Raw genomic sequence first — 19,208 nt, 5'->3', positions numbered from 1 at the left:
ATCAGGCATGTTGGAACACCCCATGTAGGGGACTGGAACACACCAACACAGATAGAGGTTTGTTCACATCTGCGTTAGAAGCTCCGATTGGAGTCCCTGTTGCACATTCCGTCATATACAGGAGACCAAAAATGTCCTGCATGCAGGACTTTTATGTCCAGTAAAAAAAATCGGCATAGCGAATGGAAGCCATATGGACTGCGTTATAGTCAGTGGGGTCTGTTCAGCACTATTTTGGTTCATTTATGACCCGAATCCGCCACTTACATTATTTTTGTTGTTCTGCTCCTCTAACGGAGGAGAACAATGGAAATTGCTAGTGCTGGTGTGAATCCAGCCTTAGGCCTCTTGCACACGAACGTATTTTCATTCGGTGTCCGTTCCGTTTTTTTTGCGGACTGTATACGTAACCATTCATTTTAATGGGTCTGCAAAAAAAAACGGAAGGTACTCCGTGTGCATTCAGTTTCCGTTCCGCAAAAAAATAGAACATGTCCTATTATTGTCCGCATTACGGACAAGGATAGTACTGTTCTATTAGGGGCCAGCTGTTCCGTTCCACAAAATATGGAATGTACACGGATGTCATCCGTATTTCTTGCGGATCCGTTTTTTGCAGACCCCAAAATACATACGGTCTTAGGCCTTAGGCTAACTTCACACTTGCAGCAGAGCTATCCGGCAGGCTGTTTGGCAGTGACTTATAGTGCCGTGTGCCTCACTGACTATGGGATACGAACGCTCCCCGGCATAGATGTCGGATTCGAACGGACAAAAAAGAAAATCATTGCACGCAACGAATCCTGCCGGGTAGCGTCCGGATCCCCACCAGATCCCAATATAGTCAATAGGGTCCGGAGAGCACGCTGCACTATCCAGCTGTGCCGGATCCAGATAACACAGCAGGCTGTTCTCTGCCAGACAGTTTTGCCGCAAGTTCAAGTTAGCCTTAGTTTGTTGACCCAACCAAAAATGATCAGTGCACCTGATCTCATGTATGAGTACCTTTTAATGGCTTGTTCAGCTTTTATTAAGTGATGGCCTTTCCTCAATGAAATTAGTAAAAGCTAGAAAACCCCTTTAACCCGTACATATACGGCGCTGGTATCAGGGTCACAAATCCCAGCGCCGTTAAAACACAGATGCCGACGCATTAACCCTTGCACTGCCGCGGTCAGCGCTGACCGCGGCACGTGCGGTATCATTCCGGGTGCGGGTTGGCCATTGGGTCCCCGCGCTGCTGTGACGGTGAGTCGAGGGCAGGGATGGCATGTCTTCCTTAGGCATCGTGGCTGCCTTCCGTGACAGCTTGTGAGATCCAGCCCCCTGGATCTCATAGGCAGGAAGCTGTAAGTGTATTACAGTCTGTAATACAATTACAGCCAATGCATTACAATACAGAAGTATTATGAAGCATTTTAAAGGGAATCAGACCCCAAAAACTTGAAGTCCCAGAGTAGGACAAAAAATAAAGTGAAAAAAGAAGTTAAAAAAAGAAAGTTTTACTAAAAAAATTATAGTTTCAAGTAAAAAAAAAAAAGCGTCCTTTTCCCCAAAAAATAAATAAAAAATTGTAAAAAATAGGGAAAAAAGAAAAGTATATATATTAGGTATCGCTGCGTTCGTATCGACCGGCTCTATAAAAATATCACATAATCCACCCCGTCAGGTGAACACCGTAAAAAAAAATTTAAACTGTGTCAAAAAAGCCATTTTCTGGTCACCTTGTCACCTGGTCTAACCCTAACCTAACAAAAAGTGTAATACCAAGTGATCAAAAAGTCTCATGTACCCCAAAATAGTACAAATCAAATCATCACCCCCCAAAAAATGAGCCCCCACATAAGACAATCACTTAAAAAATAAAAACCAGTGGCACCCATAAACCAATCCATCAAAATCTGCGCTGCAAAAGCCATATGGCGCTCCTTCTGCTCCGAAGCAGCAGCAGTTTACCACCACACATGGGGTGTTGCTGTATTCAGCAGAAAATGGGTAACAAATTATGGGGTGCTTTTATCTCTTGTTACTCCTTGTGAAAATGAAAAATTTGGGGCTAAAGCAACATTTTATTGGAAGAAACAAAACTTTTCATTTTTACAGCCAAGTGTTTCCAAATTCCATAAAAAAACGCTTAGGGGGTCAAAGTGCTCACTACCCCCTTAATATATTCTTTAAGGGGTGTAGTTTCCAAAATGGGGTCACTTTTTGAGGGTTTCCACTGTAGGAAACCAGGGTCAGGGTCTCTTCAAATACAAAATAGTGCCTAAAAACCATTCTAGCGAAATCTGCCTCCACAATCCATATGGCGCTCCTTTCCTTCTGACCACTGCCACGAGCCCATAAAGCAGTTTACCGCCACATATGGGGTATTTCTGTAAACTGCAGAATGAGAGTAATATATGTTGAGGTTTATTTTGCTGTTAACCCTTGCTGTGTTGCAAGAAAAAATTGATTACCATAAAAAATCTACCAAAAAAGTGAAATTTTGAAATTTCACCTCCATTTTGCTTTAATTCTTGTGGTACACCTCAAGGGTTAACAAAGTTTGTAACATCAGTTTTGAATAATTTGAGTGGTGCAGTTTCTAAAATGGGGTCATTTATGGGTGGTTTCCATTACTAATAGCAATGTGGACGGTATCCAGCTCACCTGCTGCCTCTATCCCTTGAATTGACTTCCTTGATGCACGGAAACCTTGGTAAGACCATAGATTTGCAGAAATGAAGAGATGAATCCAGCATCGAAGTTAACAACGTTGTAAGACCAATAAAGGAACCTACAACGTTGTTAACTTCGATGCTGGATTCATCTCTTCATTTCTGGAAATCTATGGTTTCCATTACGTAAGCCCCTCAAAATCACTTTATAATTGAATTGGTGCTTAAAAATGGTTTTGTAAATTATGTTGAAAATTTTAAAAATGACTTCTAAACTTCTAAGCCTTCTAACGTCCTAAAAAAATAAAATGACATTAACAAAATAATGCCTCGTATTATAACTCGTGGACGAAGCAGCATGACGTAGGTGTGCATGCCGCGCTCCTCCTCCTTCCGCCACTTCCCCCCTCTCTCCCGCTTTGATGTGGAAAGTGAAGCCCAGCTGGGACCTGCCGGGAGCGGCCGTCTGTGGTATGCCGGGATCTGCCCTCTGTGGAGCGTAGTAGCGCTGGTTTGAAAGTTGGAGCCGGCGTGGGCCCTGAGACGGTGCCCTAACTGCTGTGGCCATACCCTTACCCTGTCTAGCCGGAAAGAGACAGAGCCCGTGGCTTGGATTGGCTGAAGTACAGTCGCTCACCTCCGGTAGGTGACAGGAGTTGGTGGGGTTCTCGTGGTCCTGGTGCAAGAGTTGCATTGCTCCCCACTACAATGGTCTAGTACAGTGATGGCTAACCTTGGCACTCCAATAGGAATGTAAGAAATGCTACATTTTCTAATGCCCATAGATTAATCCAATTCAAGATCCATCCATCGGTTGTACTATACGCCCAAAATTTTTTTGCCCAAAATAAAGGCCGAGACTGTTGCTGCCCTAAATGTGGATATGTGAATGCGGATTTCAGGCATTTACTTTGGGAATGTAGTAAAATAAAAAGGTATTGGGAACAAGGAGTCCTCTTCGACATATAGCCCTGGGATGGTGACAGTGTTGATGGGAGATTATGCTCTAGTTATGGAAGTTCCGGCCCGGGTCAGACAGATCTGGATGAGGGGTTTGATGGTGGCAAAAGTTATTTTAGTTAGATATTGGGGTTGTGTCTCCCCACCTTCGTTAAATGAATGGATTCTGTACCTTCAACAAATTAAAGTTTATGAGGATATGGAAAGGAAACGGAGAGCGGCACGTATGACTGTTCAGACATAGCTACTAGTGAAACTGTGTCGGTTTTTATTAGAGTTGAAGTGACGACAGCCAATTGGGGGGGAAGGGGGGGATGGTTATAGTCTTATTGTGTGTAGTAATTGTGAATTTACAGTCCTATTTATAATCTTTGTAGGATTTTGTGATATGTTATAGGATAGTTGGCTATTGTTTTATAGTGGCTACCCTGTATTGGCAGTTTTTTCTATTATAATATGTGTTGTTTTGTATTACGAAGAAAACAAAATAAAATGGAATAAAAAAAATATAATAAATGATGCCAACATAAAGCAGACATATGGGGAATGATAACTGATAACTATTTTATGAGGTATTACTATCTGTCTCAGGCCTCTTGCACATGGCCGTTGCCCCGATGTGGCACGGATGCCGACCCATTCACTTGAATGGGCCCGCAAATCCAGAGATGCGGAGCGGAACGGAAGCACAGAACCCCACGGAAGCATTACGGAGGGCTTCCGTGGGGTTCCGTTCCGTGCTTCCGTTCCGCAAAAAAATTGAATTTGTTCTATCTTTTTGCGTAACGCACGGATCTCGGACCCTTTTCAAGTGAACGGGTCCGCGATCCACATGCGGCTGCCCCGCGGCCAGTTCGTGTGCAAGAGGCCTTAAAAGTAGAGAAATTCAAATTTAGAAAATGAAGTGAATTTCTCCAAATTTTTGGTACATTTTGGATTATTTTATAAATAAAGGTGTACTATAGCGACTCAAATTTACCACTGTCACGAAGTACGATGTGTCTCGAGAAAACAATCTCTGAATGGCTTGGATAAGTAAAAGCGTTCCAAAGTTATTACCACATAAAGTGAGATATGTCAGATTTGCAAAAATCGGCCTGGGATTTAAGGGTTAAAGAAAAAGCTACACAAGACCAAGTTAGGTAAAGATTTTGGCATGATAGGCTCATAGAGACGGATGGAGACATCACAAGATACATATAGATACACTCCATTAAATCTGCAGCGTTGTGTTCTGCTCTTGTCCTTATCTCATGGATGACACCGCTAAAACAATAATGGCGGCTCTATGAATCACTTCTTATCTCCGCACTAATACCTCTGCTGACACTGTATGCTCCTACACGCTCAGTCGTCTCCCCCTGCTTACCTGTATGCGATTCCTGTGCGGCGGAGGGAGGAGAAAGCTGCTGCCAAACCCAAAAGGATCAGTCTTTAAAATGTAACGTACCTAATCCTTCTCTTTCCCAATATCATAAGTCGGGGAAGAGTCAGGAGCTCCCCATACACATTGGATTGTCAGCTGTAATGTACAGTGTCCTCTGTTGCTTTGCTTTTCTTCACTGTAAAGAATATGATGCTGCTACATAAGTAGAGACTATAGTAGTATATACACAACAATATCTGTACGTTCACAGCTCCGTTTTCCGGAAAAACAGGATCCTGTGCATTAGTTATGCTCAGTTGGCACCTGTTTGAGCCATTTCCGTAAGAGATCTGTTATTTTAGACGGAAAAAAAAAAATTCTGCATACAGTACTTTTTTACGTCTAAAAAAAGGATCTCGGGAGGAAATGGCTCAAATGGATGCCAAATGTGCAACAGGACCTGTTTTTGACAGGCTCCTGTAAAAAACGGATCCTGTGCATAACTGATGCACAGGATCCGTTGTTTTACAGGATCCTGGTTTTTTTTCTGTTCTTCTGATGAAACGGAGATAATATACATATAATGTAAGGTGTCCGTAGATAATCTTCAAGTACCAGAGGAAGGCGTGGTGGATACTGCGTTTTCTTCTGAATAATAGGAATGCATCCTGACACATTTCATCTCTTTTCCTAGATGCTCACATGGCAACAAACTGTGCAGTTCTTGTCTTTTCCACGTTGGGGATCAGCCGCAGCAGTGCTGTGTTAATAGCATACATCGTCCATTCCAGAAGATGCCCGCTCCAGGTAATGAGTCAATACTTGTATGTTACTACTAAAACCGATTCAAATATCTACATCTAAGGGCTCATTCACACCACCGTATGAACGGGTCCGCATCCGTTCCGCAATTTTGCAGAATGGGTACGCACCCATTCATTTCAATAGGGCCACAAAACATGCGGACAGCACACCGTGTGCTGTTCGCATCCGTAGTTCCGTTCCGCAGCCCTGCATAAAATATAGAGCATGTCCTATTCTTGTATGCAATTGCGGACAAGAATAGCCATTTCTATCATAGTGGCGGGTCAGTATCCGTGTTTTGCGGATCCGCAATTTACTACGGTTGTGTGAATGAGCCCTAACCTGTTTTGAACAGTGATACCTGTATATTTGCATCTGTGTTGACATGGAAGTAGATGGAGATCTGGATGAAATTATAGTGCACTAAGGCTACTTTCACACTCGTATTTGGTGCGGATCCGTCATGGATCTGCACAGACGGATCCGTTCAGATAATACAACCGTCTGCATCCGTTCAGAACGGATCCGTTTGAATTATCTTTAACAAGGCAAAACGTTTTCTATTGTGCCATATTGTGTCAGTGAAAATGGATCCGTCCCCATTGACTTACATTTTGTGTCAGGACGGATCCGTTCACCTCCGCAATCGTCAGGCGGACACCAAAACGCTGCAAGCAGCGTTTTAGTGTCCGCCTCTAAACCGTAAAGGAGACAGAACGGAGTCAAACTGATGCATTCTGAGCGGATCCTTTTCCATTCAGAATGCATTGGGGCTGAACGGATCCGTTTTGGACCGCTTGTGAGAGCCCTGAAACGGATGTCAGAAACAGAAAGCCAAAACGCCAATGTGAAAGTAGACTTAGAGAAAGGCCTCATGCACACGACCGTATTTTTTTGCAGTCCGCAAAACGGGGTTCCGTTTTTCCGTGATCCGTGACTGCTTTTTCGTCCGTGGGTCTTCCTTGATTTTTGGAGGATCCACGGACATGAAAAAAAAGTCGTTTTGGTGTCCGCCTGGCCGTGCGGAGCCAAACGGATCCGTCCTGAATTACAATGCAAGTCAATGGGGACGGATCCGTTTGACGTTGACCCAATATGGTGCAATTTCAAACGGATCCGTCCCCCATTGACTTTCAATGTAAAGTCAGGAGTTAATATACCATCGGATCGGAGTTTTCTCCAATCCGATGGTATATTTTAACTTGAAGCGTCCCCATCACCATGGGAACGCCTCTATGTTAGAATATACTGTCGGATTTGAGTTACATCGTGAAACTCAAATCCGACAGTATATTCTAACACAGAGGCGTTCCCATGGTGATGGGGACGCTTCAGCTTAGAATATACTAAAAGAACTGTGTACATGACAGCCCCCCCCCCCCCTGTAGTTAACACATTGGTGGCCAGTGTGGCCGGCCCCCCCTCCCCTGTAGTTAACTCATTGGTGGCCAGTGGGCCCCCCCCTCCCCTGTAGTTAACTCATTGGTGGCCAGTGCGGCCGGCCCCCCCCCCCCTCCCCTGTAGTTAACTCGTTGGTGGCCAGTGGGCCCCTCCCTCCCCTGTAGTTAACTCGTTGGTGGCCAGTGGGCCTTCTCCCCTCCCTCCCCCTCCTAATTAAAATCTCCCCCCTATCATTGGTGGCAGCGGAGTGTACCGATCGGAGTCCCAGTTTAATCGCTGGGGCTCCGATCGGTAACCACGGCAACCAGGACGCTACTTCAGTCCCGGTTGCCATGGTTACTTAGCAATTTGTAGAACCATTATACTTACCTGCGAGATGCGATCTCTGCGTCCAGCCGGGAGCTCCTCCTACTGGTAAGTGACAGGTCCGGCCGGGAGCTGCTCCTACTGGTAAGTGACAGGTCCGGCCGGTAGCTCCTCCTACTGGTAAGTGACAGGTCATGTCACTTACCAGTAGGCGGAGCTACCGTCCGGACCTGTCACTTACCAGTAGGAGGAGCTCCCGGCCGGACCTGTCACTTACCAGTAGGAGGAGCTCCCGGCCGGACGCATAAATCGCAGCTCGCAGGTAAGTATAATGGTTCTACAAATTGCTAAGTAACCATGGCAACCGGGACTGCAGTAGCGTCCTGGTTGCCATGGTTACCGATCGGAGCCACAGCGATTAAACTGGGACTCCGATCGGTACACTCCGCTGCCACCAATGATAGGGGGGAGATTTTAATTAGGAGGGGGAGGGAGGGGAGAAGGCCCACTGGCCACCAACGAGTTAACTACAGGGGAGGGAGGGGGGGGCCCACTGGCCACCAACGAGTTAACTACAGGGGAGGGGGGGGGGCGGCCGCACTGGCCACCAATGAGTTAACTACAGGGGAGGGGGGGGGCCCACTGGCCACCAATGAGTTAACTACAGGGGAGGGGGGCCGGCCGCACTGGCCACCAATGAGTTAACTACAGGGGAGGGGGGGCCGGCCACACTGGCCACCAATGTGTTAACTACAGGGGGGGGCTGCCCCCTGCTGCCTGGCAGCACCTGCCAGGCAGCAGGGGGCAGTCATGTACACAGTTCGTAGTATATTCTAACTAGAAGCGTCCCCATCACCATGGGAACGCCTCTGTGTTAGAACATACTGTCGGTTCTGAGTTTTCACGAAGTGAAAACTCAGCTATGAAAAAGCTTTTATGCAGACGGATCTTCGGATCCGTATGTATAAAAACGAACCTACGGCCACGGATCACGGACACGGATGCCAATCTTGTGTGCATCCGTGTTCTTTCACGGACCCATTGACTTGAATGGGTCCGTGAACCGTTGTCCGTCAAAAAAATAGGACAGGTCATATTTTTTTGACGGACAGGATACACGGATCACGGTCTCGGCTGCAAAACGGTGCATTTTCCGACTTTTCCACGGACCCATTGAAAGTCAATGGGTCCGCGAAAAAAAACGGAAAACGGCACAACGGCCACGGATGCACACAACGGTCGCGTGCATGAGGCCAAACAAGCAGAAAACGTGATCCTCTGTCTCATCTAACTTGATGTTTTTGGGTTTTTCAGGAAGCTTGGAATCACGTTCTTAAATGTAAAACCAATATGAGGCCGAACAGAGGATTTGTACAGCAGCTGTCTGAATGGGAAAAGACTGTTTTAGGGCACCAGCTTACTGACATATCTGATCCGAAGTTTTAATGAGTTCACCATTACCAATTATGGCAGGAACTACTGTTATTTTTTTCTAAATTACCTTTTTTTGTACGGTTCCATCAGACACGAGTTCTACACGAGTAATATACTGTATAAGGCACCTTTCTTACTGCATATAAGTGATCCATTTCATGTATGTGTTGGAAAGCTCCTGGTGTGAATACAGTACAGACCAAAAGTTTGGACACACCTTCTCATTCAAAGAGTTTTCTTTATTTTCATGACTATGAAGGCATCAAAACTATGAATTAACACATGTGGAATTATATACATAACAAACAGGTGTGAAACAACTGAAAATATGTCATATTCTAGGTTCTTCAAAGTAGCCACCTTTTGCTTTGATTACTGCTTTGCACACTCTTGGCATTCTCTTGATGAGCTTCAAGAGGTAGTCCCCTGAAATGGTCTTCCAACAGTCTTGAAGGAGTTCCCAGAGATGCTTAGCACTTGTTGGCCCTTTTGCCTTCACTCTGCGGTCCAGCTCACCCCAAACCATCTCGATTGGGTTCAGGTCCGGTGACTGTGGAGGCCAGGTCATCTGGCGCAGCCAGGGCCGTCTTTAATATTGATTGGACCCTGGGCAAAAATTTACTTGGGCCCCCTGGATCCTGCCTTCCCACACCTTAGCAGGCAATCACGCCCTCCACCACAACACACACACAAAAAATCCACACATCTGGTTGAGTACAGTGAATGACTGTAAATACTTCCAGTTCTGAAGACTCCAGCTGCTCAGGATCAGTGCTCTGGGCAGCTGGGCTCAGGCTGGAAGTGGGCACCGCTCTGCAGGAAGGAGACCAGGGCTCGGCTCACCCTAGTGTTACAGTGCACCCCACAGTATACAGTACAGCACCCTATAGTATACAGCAACCCACAGTATGCAGTATAGCACCCTATAGTATACAGCACCGCACAGTATGCAGTATAGCACCCCCACACTATACAGTACCCCACAGTGATCAGATGAATTGCATAGTCCTTCTTTGCCATGAAAATTAACTTAATCCCAAAAAAAAAAACCTTTCCACTGCATTTCATTGCTGTCATTAAAGGACCTGCTGAGATCATTTCAGTAATCGTCTTGTTAACTCAGGTGAGAATGTTAACGAGCACAAGGCTGGAGATTACAGGCTGATTGGGTTAAAATGGCAGACTTGACATGTTAAAAGGAGGGTGATGCTTGAAATCATTGTTCTTCCATTGTTAACCATGGTGACCTGCAAAGAAACGTGTGCAGCCATCATTGCGTTGCATAAAAATGGCTTCACAGGCAAGGATATTGTGGCTACTAAGATTGCACCTCAATCAACAATTTATAGGATCATCAAGAACTTCAAGGAAAGAGGTTCAATTCTTGTTAAGAAGGCTTCAGGGCGTCCAAAAAAGTCCAGCAAGCGCCAGGATCGTCTCCTAAAGAGGATTCAGCTGCGGGATCGGAGTGCCACCAGTGCAGAGCTTGCTCAGGAATGGCAGCAGGCAGGTGTGAGCGCATCTGCACGCACAGTGAGGCGAAGACTTTTGGAAGATGGCCTGGTGTCAAGAAGGCCAGCAAAGGAGCCTCTTCTCTCCAAAAAAAACATCAGGGACAGATTGATCTTCTGCAGAAAGTATGGTGAATGGACTGCTGAGGACTGGGGAAAAGTCATATTCTCCGATGAAGCCTCTTTCCGATTGTTTGGGGCATCTGGAAAAAGGCTTGTTCAGAGAAGAAAAGGTGAGCGCTACCATCAGTCCTGTGTCATGCCAACAGTAAAGCATCCTGAGACCATTCATGTGTGGGGTTGCTTCTCATCCAAGGGAGTGGGCTCACTCACAATTTTGCCCCAAAACACAGCCATGAATAAAGAATGGTACCAAAACACCTTCCAACAGCAACTTCTTCCAACAATCCAACAACAGTTTGGTGAAGAACAATGCATTTTCCAGCACGATGGAGCACCGTGCCATAAGGCAAAAGTGATAACTAAGTGGCTCGGGGACCAAAATGTTGACATTTTGGGTCTATGGCCTGGAAACTCCCCAGATCTTAATCCCATTGAGAACTTGGGGTCAATCCTCAAGAGGCGGGTGGACAAACAAAAACCCACTAATTCTGACAAACTCCAAGAAGTGATTATGAAAGAATGGGTTGCTATCAGTCAGGAATTGGCCCAGAAGTTGATTGAGAGCATGCCCAGTCGAATTGCAGAGGTCCTGAAAAAGAAGGGCCAACACTGAAAATACTGACTCTTTGCATAAATGTAATGTAATTGTCGATAAAAGCCTTTGAAACATATGAAGTGCGTGTAATTATATTTCACTACATCACAGAAACAACTGAAACAAAGATCTAAAAGCAGTTTAGCAGCAAACTTTGTGAAAACTAATATTTTTGTCATTCTCAAAACTTTTGGCCACGACTGTATACAGCACCCCACAGTATACAACACCTCACAGTATACAGAAGAGCAGTATAGCACCTCACTGTATACAGCACCCCAAACTATACACGATACAGCACCCCACACTATACAGCCCCCCACACTATACAGTACAACAGTATAGCACTCCACAATATATAGCCCCCACAGTATACAGCCCCCCACGGTATACAGGCCCCCACAGTATACAGCACCCCACTATACAGTAGTTTACAGTATATTAGCATAACAGCCCCTGTCACCTTTTTCTGATGTAATCTTCACAAAAAAAGCTCCACAGTTAAGGCAAACTTCTACAGCAACACTCCTGGTAGGACCTTGATGACCTCATATCCATGTTACCAGTAATATTGCTAGGTTACTGGTCACATGGTGATTATGTCATCTAAGGTCCTAGAGAATAACAGCTCTCACAGTATGCTGCCTGGAGTGCCGGCAGGCATGGCATGGCAGCACCCCCTGTGTAGCTGACAGCCTGACACCCGGGGCAGTGGCTAGTTGGGCCCCCCAGGAGCAACTGGGCCCGGGGCAGCTGCCCCTTTTGCCCCTTGTTAAAGACGGCCCTGGGCGCAGCACCCCATCACTCTCCTTCATGGTCAAATAGCCCTTACTTTCAAAGTTTTCCCAATTTTTCGGCTGACTGACTGACCTTCATTTCTTAAAGTAATGATGGCCACTCGTTTTTCTTTACTTAGCTGCTTTTTCCTTGCCATAATACCAATTCTAACAGTCTATTCAGTAGGACTATCAGCTGTGTATCCACCTGACTTCTCCTCAACGCAACTGATGGTCACAACCCCATTTATAAGGCAAAAAATCCCACTTATTAAACCTGACAGGGCACACCTGTGAAGTGAAAACCATTTCAGGTGTGTATCGGCCATGGATACTTGTGGTGTCCCATTGTATGCCATGTAGGATGGTTGCTAGATACTGGTGGTATGTATCTAGGGCCATGTGTCGATGTGGCAGTGCACACCTGCCTCTGTCTCGTGCATACTGGCCACGGATACTTGTGGTGTCCCATTATATGCTCCGTGGGCTGGTTGCCCGATACTGGTGGAGTGTATCTAGGGCCATGTGTCGGTGTGGCAGTGCACACCTCCCTCTGTCTCATGTGTACTGGCTGCGGATACTGGGGGTGTCCCATTCTATGCTGCGTGGGCTCGTTGCCCGATACTGGTATTGTGTATCTAGGGCCATGTGTCGGTGTAGCAGTGCACACCTGCCCAGTGGCGGATCCAGGGGGGGCAACGGAGCAATTGCCCCCCCCCCCCCGAGCTGGCGGTGGGGCACAGGGAGATGAGTGCTTCCATTGTGGAAGCACTCATCTCCATATAGTCATCCTCAGGACAGCGATACAGACGGGGAGGGAGAGGCGTGTCCCTTTCCCTTCCTCTGATAGACTGCCGGCCTAGTGCCTGCAGCCTATCAGAGGCTGGCGCAAGCGGCGCGATGACGTCATCGCGCGGCCTGAGCCGTACAGCGCGGGACACAGGCCGGAAAAGGCCTGCATCGCATCGCTGACATAGAGGTAAGTATGTGTTTGTTTTTTTATATATACAATACTTTTACTGGCACATGGGGGGGGGGCTGTTATTGCTGGCACATGGGGGTGTGTGGCTGTTATTGCTGGCACATGGGGGGGTGGCTGTTATTGCTGGCACATGGGGGGGCTGTTATTGCTGGCACATGGGGGGCTGTTATTGCTGGCACATGGGGGGGCTGTTATTATTGGCACATGGGGGGGCTGTTATTACTTGCACATGGGGGGGCTGTTATTATGGTAATACTGGCACATGGGGGGCTGTTATTACTGGCACATGATTGGGGGGTTGCTCTTGTTACTGGCACATTATTGGGGGCACTATAGGGGCAACTACTGAGGCCACAAAGAAGGGGTATTTTATATGGGGCGCTCTGCACAGTACAATTTTATACTGCGACACATTATGGTGGGTACTATGGGGAAGGGGGGAGAGGAGTACTATGGGGTCATCTACGGGGGGCACTAAGAAGGGGTATTTTATACTTGCAAATTATAGGGGACACTGAGGGCATCTACTGGGGCATTTTATACTGGTACATTATGGGGGGCACTAGGAGGAAGGAGGGTGTGGAGCACTATGGGGGCATTTACTGGGGGCACTATATAGGGGTATTTTATACTGGCACATTATGGGGGCACTATGGGGACATTAGCTCACCTGGGGGCATTACAAGGGGGTATTTTTTGCACACTATACATTATAAGGAGAATTATTTCTACTGGGGGTGCATTATGGTGGGCTTTATTACTCCCCCATGGTATGACCCCCTAGTAGCAGCACCAGCCTCTCCCTGCTCTGCTATCCCTCTGCCCTTTCTCCAAATCCTTATTATGAAATCTTTCTCATTAGGATAAAACACATCAGCTCCGCCGAGCCCCCGGCCAAAGTGTTGAAGTGGTGTCCGAGATCCCCAAGGGCCAAGCCAAGTAATTGTAAGTTTTCATGTGGAATATGTTTATGTTATACACAGGGGCGGACTGACCGGTCGGGCACTTCGGACATGGTCCGAGGGCCCGGCCGGGATGGGGGCCCGCCGCAGAATAACAATGTGTTATGCTGGCCTGGTAATGGTGGTAATGGCAGCGGGGCCCGATGCACTCACTGTATTCTATCGCACCGGGCCCCGCTCACTGTAATACTAATTTTCATATGTGAACAAGAATATAAATCCTCTGCGATCCTCTCCCTCTCTGTACTCACAAACTCAGTAGCAGGCAGGCCGGACGGCAGCGTAACTGCTCCGCCTGCTTCATTCATAAAGTGGGAGGAGCAGGCGCGTGACGTCAGTGAGTTGCGCTGCCGCCCGGCCTGCCTGCTACTGAGTTTGTGAGTACAGAGAGGGAGAGGATTGCAGAGGATTTCTCTTGTTCTTGTTCACATATGAAAATTAGTATTACAGTGAGCGGGGCCCGGTGCGATAGAATACAGTGACTGCACCGGGCCCCGCTGCCATTACAACACCAGATGCCGGCCCCCAGACCCTGTATTGGGGATCATTCACTCACAGGGACACTGTTATGGGGGGATCTGTGGATGACACATATATAGCATAAGGTGCTATATATGTGTCACCCACAGAGCCCCCACAACAGTGCCATCCACAGAGCCCCCACAACAGTGGCATCCACAGAGCCACCACAACAGTGCCATCCACAGAGCCCCCACAACAGTGCCATCCACAGACCACCATTAGTTCAAAACCTTTTGGTTCAAAATATTTTTTAATTTGGCTATTCCCCACCCCTCTTGTAATTGTTCCGCTGCTTGTGGGCTGCGCGGGCATGAGTTCAGTCACTTCGGTGCGCAATCCCGTCCTGCAGCGCGTGATCCCGCGAGACCCGCCGCTGTAGGTCACGGGTCTCGCGGGATCACGCACCGAAGTGACTGAACTCATGCCCACGTAGCCCGCAAGCAGCAGATCAGTGGAACAAGTACAAGGTGGAGGGGACTGTTTCTAACAGAGGCTCACTAATGGACGCTGAGATTAGATCACCCTATACGAAAGCATTGAATCAATGCTTTCCTATGGGGAAAAATCTGACCCTGGAGGTCATCATGCAGAGTGTGAGGACGTCCAGCGTCAGATACCGGACCAAAGGTCTGTTTTACTCCAGGAAGCCCTCAGGTGGCTGCCACTAGAGGCTGACTTATTGCTGGAACGGAAACAATGCAGTTTCTCTAGAACATTGCAGCTCGATTTGCAAAAGGGACACTGTACCCAGACCACTTCAATGAGCTGAAGTGGTATGGGTGCCTTTTGTGTCACTTTAACTTTGAAATCTTATTAAAGATTGTGTAGGGTGTGGCTGGAGGCGGGACAAGGGTGGGGCTTGCAGCAGAACATGGGTGGGGCCTGTAAGGGGGCCCTTGATTTATTTTGCCCGGGGGCCCTGAGGGTTCTCAGTCCGCCCCTGGTTATACACATATAGCATACACTGTGCCACACAATATACAGTATACCTCTACACTGTGCCACACAATATACCGCTATACTGTGTAGTCTGTTCTATAAGCACTATTGTTTTGTGGCGGAGGACAGAAAATAATCTGGAAGTGCCCCTCCCGAGACCAGGCTCTGGATCCGCCACTGCACCTGCCTCTATTTCATATGTACTGGCCACGGATACTTGTGGTGTCCCATTGTATGCCATGTAGGATGGTTGCTACATAGATACTGGTGGTATGTATCTAGGGCCATGTGTCAATGTGGCAGTGCACACCTGCCTCTGTCTCGTGCATACTGGCCGCGGATACTTGTGGTGTCCCATTGTATGCCATGTAGGATGGTTGCTACATAGATACTGGTGGTATGTATCTAGGGCCATGTGTCAATGTGGCAGTGTACACCTGCCTCTGTCTCGTGCATACTGGCCGCGGATACTTGTGGTGTCCCATTGTATGCCATGTAGGATGGTTGCTAGATACTGGTGGTATGTATCTAGGGCCATGTGTCGGTGTAGCAGTGCACACCTGCCTCTGTCTCATGTGTACTGGCCATGGATACTTGTGGTGTCCCATTGTATGCCATGTAGGATGGTTGCTAGATACTGGTGGTATGTATCTAGGGCCATGTGTCGGTGTAGCAGTGCACACCTGCCTCTGTCTCATGTGTACTGGCCATGGATACTTGTGGTGTCCCATTGTATGCCATGTAGGATGGTTGCTAGATACTGGTGGAATGTATCTAGGGCCATGTGTCGGTGTAGCAGTGTACACCTGCCTCTGTCTCATGTGTACTGGCCGCGGATACTTGTGGTATCCCATTGTATGCCATGTAGGATGGTTGCTAGATACTGGGGAGTGTATCTAGGGCCATGTGTCGATGTGGCAGTGCACACCTGCCTCTGTCTCATGTGTACTGGCTGCGGATACTGGGGGTGTCCCATTGTATGCCATGTAGGATGGTTGCTAGATACCGGTGGAGTGTATCTAGGGCCATGTGTCGATGTGGCAGTGTACACCTGCCTCTGTCTCATGTGTACTGGCTGCGGATACTGGGGGTGTCCCATTGTATGCCATGTAGGATGGTTGCTAGATACCGGTGGAGTGTATCTAGGGCCATGTGTCGATGTGGCAGTGTACACCTGCCTCTGTCTCATGTGTACTGGCTGCGGATACTGGGGGTGTCCCATTGTATGCCATGTAGGATGGTTGCTAGATACCGGTGGAGTGTATCTAGGGCCATGTGTCGATGTGGCAGTGCACACCTGCCTCTGTCTCATGTGTACTGGCTGCGGATACTGGGGGTGTCCCATTGTATGCCATGTAGGATGGTTGCTAGATACCGGTGGAGTGTATCTAGGGCCATGTGTCGATGTGGCAGTGTACACCTGCCTCTGTCTCATGTGTACTGGCTGCGGATACTGGGGGTGTCCCATTGTATGCCATGTAGGATGGTTGCTAGATACCGGTGGAGTGTATCTAGGGCCATGTGTCGATGTGGCAGTGTACACCTGCCTCTGTCTCATGTGTACTGGCTGCGGATACTGGGGGTGTCCCATTCTATGCTGCGTGGGCTGGTTGCCTGATACTGGTGGAGTGTATCTAGGGCCATGTGTCGATGTGGCAGTGCACACCTGCCTCTGTCTCATGCATACTGGCTTCGGATACTTGTGGTGTCCCATTGTATGCCATGTAGGATGGTTGCTACATAGATACTGGTGGTATGTATCTAGGGCCATGTGTCAATGTGGCAGTGTACACCTGCCTCTGTCTCGTGTGTACTGGCCGCGGATACTTTGTGGTGTGTCTTGCCTCTTTGTTCTGTTCAGCAAGGCAGGGGTTAATTGCCCTTGCTTGCTGTGTGTTCTGCTCCATGTAGAGGTTAATCCATCTTTCTGTTTGTTTGTACCTGCGGGTGCTTTGGTCTATTGAGCTCAGCTCTATGTGCTGTCTGTGTATCCAGCAATAGTTCCTGTATGTGCTTCTGTTCCCTCTCCAGTCTGGATGTCTGACCTGTCCCTGCACTGAGCCCCTGAATACAATCATGTCACAGGCAGCAGGTAACTGAGGCTTTCAACAGGTACAACGTTCCTCAGACACCTGTAAAAGAGCCCCTAAATTTGGACAAACCCATTAAAAAAGTTACCTATCCACAGGACATGTATCGGAACATGGGGCCCACCTGTGGGAATGAGGGGCCAGGTCTCTGAGTGGAGCAGTAGATTCAGCCTGGAGACCCCTGGATCTTGGTATGGGGAGAGGTGACTGCCTCTTTAACTGAAAAGAAGAAATCCACAGCAAAATCTGCATATAACATTTCCTGAAACTCCCAAGGGTGCCCTAATGGCTAATACTTAAGGGCCATTACAGAACGCTGAAGAATATGAGCAGTGCGTCTGCTCCTCCAGCTGCAGCTCCCTCTTCACACAGTGCGGAAGAGGCGGTAGCAAAACGCAACCGCCCACAGAGCTGTAGCACATCACGTGACATGCGAGCCCCCTCCACCGGAGCTCGTGATAGGCCATCAACTAGGGGGCGTGGCCGACCTTGTTATTGGTTCCAAACAATAAGCAGGAAGTGGAGCTGCACACAAGCGAGAAGTCTCCAGTGAGGACGATATGACGTCCTCGGCGCTGCTTGACTGCGTGCGGGAGTGGGAAGAACTGCAGCAGCATTACAGCGAGATCCAGGTGGGTAACGGTAGGTGGCACGCCTCTAGCCACCCCCGTAAGTGGACCCTGTGCGATTAGACATATGCCCCTCCCTCTCCCTGTGGTGATTGGCGTGACACTTTTCAATTAACAGAGGGCTGAGGAGGTCTCCATGGTAACAGCGGTCCAGACCAGTAAGTGTGTGTGCATCGGTGCTAGAGCACAGACGTCAGTGACAGTGCCCTCTGTGACATGCCTTGTGTATGTTTACCTACTGCAATCCTAATAATGGGGCATACTCTACAATGCTACGTGTATGTTTACCTACTGCAATCCTAATAATGGGGCATACTCTACAATGCTACATGTATGTTTACCTACTGCAATCCTAATAATGGGGCATACTCTACAATGCTACATGTATGTTTGGTTGCCACCTTTCCCCTCAAAAATCTGGCCCCGTTAAGCCACACCCCAAAGGGGTGTGGTTGTGGGCATGGTTTAACACTGGGTGTATAATCTCATACTGTCATTATAATGCCCCCATTAGCGCCCCCCAGAATTAATGGTACCCCAGTAATAGTAATGCTCCCGTCAGGGCCGGCCTTAGGTGTCCAGGCGCCCTGTGTGAGCTAACCTTGTGGCGCTTGTTGCTGGCATCATGGCATAGGCTGGCTTACTATCCAACCAAGTAGTTACCAGCCCACACACCCCAAAGGCCGGTGTAATGTTATACTTCCCTACTTCGTGAGATTTCCCTACCCTCATCACTTCCGGTCACACCGGACATGACGTGAGGAGGTGTGCAGCGCCACGCAGGCGCACAACGTCAGGTTAGGGAAGTTTCACAGCAGAGTGCGCATGCGCCAGGAGTCTCGCCGGCGGTTAGGGTAGGGAAAAACTATGGGCCAGTGCTCAGGCGCAGTGATCGGATGGATGTTCTCAGCTGAACACCGGCCGACACTGCGCATGCATCGGGAGCCTCACCAGCGGTTAGGGAAGAGAAAAATTACGTACGGGCCAGTGCTTTTTCCCTACCCTAACCGCTGGTGAGGCTCCCAGCGCATGCGCAGTGTCGGCCGGTGTCCTGCTGAGAACATCCATCCGATCACCGCACCTGTGCACTGGCCCATAATTTTTCCCTACCCTAACCGCCGGCGAGGCTCCCAGCGCATGCGCACTCT

The 19,208-nt window shown here is 48.2% G+C and overlaps 2 protein-coding genes across 3 annotated transcripts in view; both read left to right on the top strand.

Annotated features, from left to right (window-relative positions):
- Nucleotides 1–9,116, top strand: part of STYXL1 (serine/threonine/tyrosine interacting like 1) — a 110,063-nt gene extending 100,947 nt beyond the window's left edge. For both annotated transcript variants that reach the window (XM_040424723.1, XM_040424721.1), the window contains exons 8-9: nucleotides 5,681–5,793; nucleotides 8,812–9,116. In XM_040424723.1, coding sequence (XP_040280657.1) covers nucleotides 5,681–5,793; nucleotides 8,812–8,943 — 245 coding nt within the window. In that variant the 3' untranslated portion in view covers nucleotides 8,944–9,116. The remainder of the gene's footprint in view (nucleotides 1–5,680; nucleotides 5,794–8,811) is intronic.
- An 8,802-nt stretch (nucleotides 9,117–17,918) lies between these two features.
- Nucleotides 17,919–19,208, top strand: part of TMEM120A (transmembrane protein 120A) — a 58,918-nt gene continuing 57,628 nt past the window's right edge. The window contains exon 1 of the mRNA XM_040424717.1: nucleotides 17,919–18,063. Within this exon, the coding sequence (XP_040280651.1) occupies nucleotides 17,992–18,063 (72 nt within the window). The 5' untranslated portion in view covers nucleotides 17,919–17,991. The remainder of the gene's footprint in view (nucleotides 18,064–19,208) is intronic.

This window comes from Bufo bufo, chromosome 3 (assembly GCF_905171765.1).
Source record: "Bufo bufo chromosome 3, aBufBuf1.1, whole genome shotgun sequence".
Lineage (NCBI taxonomy): Eukaryota > Metazoa > Chordata > Amphibia > Anura > Bufonidae > Bufo > Bufo bufo.
This window is presented reverse-complemented; position numbering and strand designations above follow the sequence as displayed.